The sequence below is a fragment of the Macrosteles quadrilineatus genome, unplaced genomic scaffold, assembly GCF_028750875.1.
Source record: "Macrosteles quadrilineatus isolate MER2022 unplaced genomic scaffold, UCM_ALF_1.0 Scaffold_5__1_contigs__length_97177068, whole genome shotgun sequence".
Classification (NCBI taxonomy): Eukaryota; Metazoa; Arthropoda; class Insecta; order Hemiptera; family Cicadellidae; genus Macrosteles; species Macrosteles quadrilineatus.
The window spans coordinates 64,154,056-64,161,650 of NW_026542598.1; the positions used below are offsets into that span (position 1 = coordinate 64,154,056).

General features: G+C 36.4%; 1 protein-coding gene across 1 annotated transcript; it reads left to right on the forward strand.

Annotated features, from left to right (window-relative positions):
* The first annotated feature begins 1,252 nt into the window (after positions 1–1,252).
* On the forward strand, positions 1,253–4,330 carry LOC128995653 (uncharacterized protein K02A2.6-like). The gene has a single exon (XM_054420670.1). It carries the CDS (start codon positions 1,253–1,255, stop codon positions 4,328–4,330), a length of 3,078 nt encoding a protein of 1,025 aa, XP_054276645.1.
* Positions 4,331–7,595: the final 3,265 nt, after the last annotated feature.

Below are 7,595 nucleotides of genomic sequence, written 5' to 3' on the forward strand. Positions count from 1 at the left end.
GGTGCAATTTTTAAATTTTTTTTAGAACTAACAAAATAAATCGGTGAGCTATTAAGTACTTACGATTAATATTAAGATATAGGCACTTTTAGTCAGACAAGGGTGCACGCTAGGAATTATTTGGGTGTGAGGTTGGCATAACCACGTTTAAGACCTTATTGGCTTTTTAATTTTTAAGAACAAGCAATAATATTGGGGAACTAACAAGAAATAACGAAGAACTAAAAATTGGTATATAGATATAAGCGTTTTTAGTCAGAAAACGGTATGTAATATATTGGAATCAGTTGATAATTTGGTTTTATGTTTATTATAAAAATGTAAACAAATAATGTTATATTTTGTTCTATGATTAAATGAGTTTAAGTTAGTTCTTGATTTTATTTCACTGGCGACGATGAGTAAAAAACGAACCCAAAGATGTGAAGATATTGGTTGGAACAATAAAGAAGAGGCGCGAAAGAGAATGGAAAAGTTTTCAATAGAACCCTATGATGAAAAATTGAACTGGGAGGATTATGAAGCTCACTTCCAATTGATGTGCAAGGTAAAGGGATTGGGTGATGACAGTGATGAAACTGAGGAGGCCAGAAGGGATCTTCTTCTAGCATATGTTGGACCTGTACCCCTCAAAAAGGTATCTAACTTTGTTTTACCTAGGAAAATTTATGACATACCAATGACTGAACTGCTTGATACATTTCGGTGTGTTTATAAACCTAGTAAAACAATCTTTGCAGCGAGACTAGACTTTGAAAAATGTGTGAGAGGAAATGATGAGAGTTTTTCAAATTTCGTCTTACGTTTAAAAGAGTTAGCCTCCTACTGTAAATACGACAGGTATTTTGAGGAAAGAGTAAGGGATAGATTTGCTGGTGGCGTTAACTTTCCACAGTTTGAAGTTGAAATCAGGCAAAGGTGGCCAGAAGGCATAAATAAAGATGGTTCACGTTTAACTTTAAATGAGCTGGTAGATTTAGCTGAAGCGATGGATAGAGCTAAGCGGGAAATGAATGTTTTAGAAGAAGCTATGCCTGTAATTAACAAGGTACATAACTATGATAAGAAAAATAGATCTTTGGCAAAAGAAACATACAGGCATTCTACAGAAGATTGTAATCGGTGTGGACTAGTACACAATGGAGAATTTTGTCCAGCTCAAAAGTCTAAGTGTTTTTCATGTGGAATGCAAGGTCATTTCTCACGGCAATGTGGAACCAAAAAGACAAAACAATGTCACTTCTGTGGAAAGATGGGTCATTTTCCGCGACATTGTCGTTCAAAAAAGGCCTGTTTGAACCAAATCAACGACACAGACATAACATCTGAGGAAGAAGAGGTACAGTTAGGAATTTCTGAACTTAAACCTAATAGGAAGATCCCAAGAGCACAAATTAATGTTACCCTAAATGAAGTACCAACAACCATGGAGTTTGATTCAGGAGCTAGAGCATCGATGATTGATGCACCCCTGTGGAAACAAATTGGATCACCAAATTTGAGGGCATGTAAAACAAAATTTGTCGCTTATGGAAACAATACCCTGGATGTTTTAGGAGAGTGTGAAGTTAACGTTAAAGTTGATGGACGGATTAGGAAACTTAAGGCTGCTGTGGTAAATGGAAACGAATCTCCTTTGTTTGGATTACCATGGATGCTTGCCTTCAACATGAAATTACCACCTAGTGTTACGATTCGTAAGTTGGATAACACCCATAAGGATGAAAATGCGTCTATAGTAACCGAAGAGGAAATTAACCAAGTTATTTCAGAGTTTAGTGATGTATTTAAGAAAGAATTGGGAACAATTAAAGGCTATCAGGCGAAGATACATGTTAAGAGTGACTCAGAGCCTAGGTGTTTTCCTGCTCGCAGAGTGCCTTTTCCACTAAGAAGTAGAGTTGAGCAAGAACTAAACAGACTGGTAAGTGACGGTGTTATAGAGAAGGTAGACCCTTCCAAAACTCCTATCGAATGGGCAACACCAACAGTAAATGTTGAGAAGGAAAATGGCACAATTAGAATATGTGGAGATTTTCGGGTAACCTTAAACCCAAACATCGTTACCCATACAACACTTTTGCCAACTTTTGAGGAACTGACGAATAAAGTATCTCGAGGGAAGCAGTATTCAGTTGTCGACTTGAGAGATGCATATCTCCAAATGGAAGTATCGGAGGAAGACAGAAAATATCTGGTAATATCCACACACGTTGGATACTTTAGATACAAGAGACTGCCATTTGGTATAACCTCCAGCCCAGGTATCTTTCAGGAATACATGGAGAAGCTCCTTGAAGGCATACCACAAGTGGGGGTACTTCTAGATGATGTAATCATTACGGGCCGAAACAAAGAAGAACATCTCATGAACTTAAAGGAAGTATTAAAACGAATGGGTGAAGCAGGGCTAAAAGCGAAGAAAGAAAAATGTAGATTCATGCAGAATTCAGTCACCTATCTTGGACACATTATCGATGAACAGGGTATCCATCCGACAAAAGACAAGATTGAAGCAATACAAAAGGCACCTAAACCTACAAATGTCAAACAGCTTAGGTCTTTTTTAGGATCCATAAATTATTATGAAAGGTTTATCCCTAGGTTGCATGCGCTGTGCTCAAGGTTACATCGACTTACTAGCAACAGATCGAAATGGATCTGGACAGAGAAAGAAGATGAAGTATTTACAAAGGTCAAAATGATTCTTTCGGAAGAAGACACAGTTGTTCCATATGATGAATCCAAACCTCTAGTGTTGGTGTGTGATGCGTCAGAAGACGGTCTTGGGAGTGTCCTAATGCACAAGTGTGAAGATGGTCTGGAAAAACCAATCGCGTATGCTAGCAGAACTCTTTCAGATGCTGAGAAAAGATACTCGAATATTGATCGAGAAACACTTGCAATTTTATTTGCTGTAAGAAAGTTTCACCAATATGTATATGGACGAAGCTTCACACTTGTCACCGATCATAAACCCCTTCAAAGAATATTTGGAGAAAACCGGAATCTTCCAAAGGTAATGAACAATAGGTTGGTGAGATGGGCCCTCGAACTGAATCAGTACAATTTTCAAATCAAGTACAGGAAAGGAGATGAAAACGTTTGTGCTGATGCACTATCCCGTCTTCCCATCAGAATCAGAGAAGAAGCTACCGATGTAAGAGACATAAAGTTTTTAAACATGGATAAAGTTGAGACATTGGTGTCCTATAAGGAACTCAAACATAACAGCAGTTTGGACAAGGAGATAAAATTAGTACAAAGTTATGTGCTAAATGCATGGCCAGAGAAGGTACCAGATAACATTAAAACATATAAACAAAGGAAAGAAGAATTATCAGTTGAAGATGGTGTTTTGATGTGGTTTGGTAGAGTTGTTGTGCCAACAAATATGAGAAAAAAAATCTTGAGAATTTTGCACTGTGGCCATCCTGGAATTTCAGCTATGAGATCAATTACGAGATACTATGTATGGTGGCCTGACATTGACAAAGACGTTGAAATGCATGTTAAGACTTGTGAAGCATGTCAAGAAAACAGAGGAAACATTGAAGAAGTCCCGGTCTATCCATGGAACATTCCTGAAAAAGTGTGGGAAAGAGTTCATTTGGATTTAGCTGGACCAGTTGATGGAGTAATGTGGTTAGTAGGGATTGACGCGCTATCTAAGTGGGCAGAAGTTGAATGTTTAAGAACGACGACTTCAACTGCCATAATTCAAAGATTAAGATCGTGGATGAGCAGGTATGGGATACCATCACAAGTAGTAACTGACAACGGGCCACAGTTTGTCTCTACTGAAATGGAAGCATTTTTTAAGAGACATTCAATTCGACATATAAGAACTACTCCTTATCATCCTAGAAGTAACGGCTTAGTTGAACGTCTAATAGGGACTTTGAAAAGGCGTTACAGAACAACAAAACAAGAAATTAATGATTCTTCATTGGCATTGCAAAATGTGTTGTTCAGTTACAGAAATGCCCCACAAAAAACAACAGGACGAGCCCCTGCTGAGTTGTTTCTTGGTCGAAGAATGCCAACTATGTTGGACAACATGAAACCAAACCTTAGACAACAATTAGATCTGAAAATTTGGAAGGAACAACAAAACCCAACTCAAAAGAAAACCTTAAGAGCATTCAGTGAAGGGGAAGAAGTATGGATGAAAAAAGAGAATAGCCCTGGTTGGATAGCAGGAACAATAGTCAAACGCAATGGCTTATACTCTTATGAAGTCATGTGTGGTGGAGTGATAAAAAGAAAACATTCGGATCAACTGCGAAGAAGAGAAGGTGCGGTAGACGATGAGGAGGGAAAAGTGTAATATATTGGAATCAGCTGATAATTTGGTTTTATGTTTATTATAAAAATGTAAACAAATAATGTTATATTTTGTTCTATGATTAAATGAGTTTAAGTTAGTTCTTGATTTTATTTCACGGTACCCGCTGGAAATTTTATAATTTTGAAGTCAGCGTACCCACTTTGTATGCCTCGTAACTTTTTTATTTTTTGAGAACTAACGAAAAAATTTGGGAACTGTCGAGGACTAACGAAGAACTAACGATTGATATATAGATGTAAACATTTCTCATCAGAAAACGGCGCGCGCTAGAACCCGCGGAAGTGTGAAGTTAGCGTACCCACTTATTATCGGCTATAACTTTTTTATTTTTTGAGAACTAACGATGAACTAACGATTGGTATGATCAAAAGTGGATACGCTAATATGGGTACGCCAACTTCACGGACCTTAAGTAAAGAACAGTTTTTCCTATAATTTTTTCCTGATTTTTCATAATTTTTTTTTATTCATAGATCTACAAACATAAAAGCTATGTTTATCCTTAAAAGGTGTCTCTTGGTACTTGTAATTTCGGTTGCTTTAAAAAGTACCCCTGCCGCAGTAAACCTGCAGACTCAATATTACATTATACTCAAATATTCCCTGAAAACTGTCAGCTTTATTTCCTATTTAAATAAAATGAATTATAATGAGTACCTAGGTTTGCTGCTACAGGGAAGGTATTGAGGTGAGTTTTATATTGAAATGTTGATAGCTTAGTATAAAATAAACAAAATTGCCAAATTTGATTATAATATATCCATATATAAGCAAACTACAACAGTTTTTTTGATTCTCCGTAAGAATAACATGGGCATTTTGAATTTAAGTTTTTTTTAACTATATCCATAACCGTTAGGCATACAACAGCCCTTTGCTATACTAAATTATTTCTTTTTTTAAGCTCTACAAAATGGGTTAAGAAATAAATTGCAATTTGTTTGGTTATTAGGGTCAAAAATGGGAAAACCCTATTTTAACCCCATAACCCCATATTGATTTTTAGCTTCAATATAAAATAACTAAAAAACCATCAAAGATACGAATTTCACTACATTAACATTTTTAAAGATCATAATTGTTTTAGCAAATTGACGTTTATTGCAATGTTCTACCTAGAATAGTTCTCGAGTTATAGGCGTTTTAGTAAACGGTGCCCCCCGCCATATTGCCCCCCTCCCCCCCGGGTTGTCGACCACGCTGGGGGGCGACGACATGCGTTTTAGTGATCACTATAGTGCCTATAACAACAATCAGAAATAAAATTGCGTCACCCTTTTCATGCATGCTCAACCCCCTTCAGATCCTGGACTAATAGCATGTGGTTTGAACACGAATATATTTTTGAATTGGCCTATTATAATATCTTTAAAAGGTAATTAGGTACTTAAACCCTTCGCATTTTTCACCACAAAAAGACAATCGTGGTCACATTTCCGCTAATGTGACACTGAAGTAATCTGTGACATAAAAAATAAACGTTTCTTTGTACATTTTGAACGTAGTTTGTTAATGATGTCATTATTTTAGACGGAAATGCGTGTGTTTTTATACCTTTTATACTAACATTTGTAGCAGCTTTCTAACATAGTTGCGGTCATTACCCTCAATGTTGTGTAAGTACTCGCACTATGTGACAACTTCACTGTTTTGTGCTTTGTTGAGATCAATGCAGTCCGCAATAGGAGAGAAAGCTCTGGTAAATCTGTAAACTATTTTAATTGACTAGCGCTTGCAGCTCTTGGCATTTGATCATTGAAAGAAGTCCATATATGTACTTTAGTAATATTCATATATTGGTACTATTAGTACTAGTATTTGTATTAGTTCTAGTAGTACTAGGAAGCGAGTTCGTCTAGTCCCGGCGTTAAATCCCGCCAATCACCAATAGATTTTAGCTAAGTGATAATGTCACGACCCTTTTAGGACTAGCCTGATGTAACAGATAAAACTTATATTATATTATAGGAACTGCAGGATAGAGCCTAGCGTCTTAGGATTTCAAGATGGGACATACACAGAATAAATAAGAAGTAATAATGATACTACATGTATGACACACATTCTCTTTGCTTTATAAAACATGATTGCCCATATAAAAGTTTTCCCAAGAAATTTTTGGATTTTCACTACGTTTTAAAAACGTATGTTATACCAACCTGAACATATAGTGGTTACAATCTTGGGTTTCGTTGTAAGTGTGACTGATTTGATTCGCGATACTTACTTCAATTTCATATGGTTTCACTACTTTTATTTAAGAGCATCGATATGTTTAGGGAAATTCTCATGAATTGGATATAAAAAACCAAGAGTCTGTTCAGTTAAAAAATCTAGTTTCCTTTGTACAGCATGTGGTTTTGTGGAAAGTAGTGGTGTTAGTTTCTGTTGTAAGCAATCTATATTCGAGATTGGAGTTTGAGTGATTGAAACACATATTTCAAACGTTTTCCTCTTAACTTGCTTATGTCTAACATTTCATCTGGAAAATAAAATAATAGGAAATTCCAAGGAAATTTTACTAAGTTTAGCAAAATTTGAGTTGCACATTTTTAACCGTTATATGCAACAACGAGATGCTACAACTGCAACAATGCATGCAAACTCAGCAGTGCCTCAAAGAATATAATTGGCCGTAGTATTATGATATCGTCGCGATTCCAGAGCCTTCTAATTTGTTTCCTGGCAATTAATTAACAGTTACGGTAATCATCTTGGGGAAGTAACGTGCTCATGTCTGTAGAGCGTATAGTTCCAGCGTGTGGTCGCGCAGGTCAAAATATATAGTCTAATTACGTTGCAGTTATGGCTGAAGTGCAATATGAATGCATTATAACACAAATATATTGTTATTTTGGATAAAATTGAGTAATAATAGAAAATATTGAGCTAGCATTTTGGCCTTGTTGCAGATGACATTAAGTTATAGTAGTGCTCCATTACTAGCCTGAAGATGGCATCCTTTTACCTTCTACCTTTGATGACTAAACCACAATCCGTAGATCGGGGAATCGTCATAATTCTTCCGTCTGGACGGGATTTGGCTGTATGTTCACGAAGTGAGCTGGCGTATGTGTGTATGAGTGTTCCTCTATGTACTCGTTTATGTTGTAATATGGTATATTAGTGAGGTATTTTTTTAGGTGTTGGACAAATGTTTTATTGTTGTGCAGACGTTTAAATTGTTGTGGTAGCAAGTTGTAGAATTTTGAGCCAGTGTATTGTGGTGTATTGTTGAATTTAG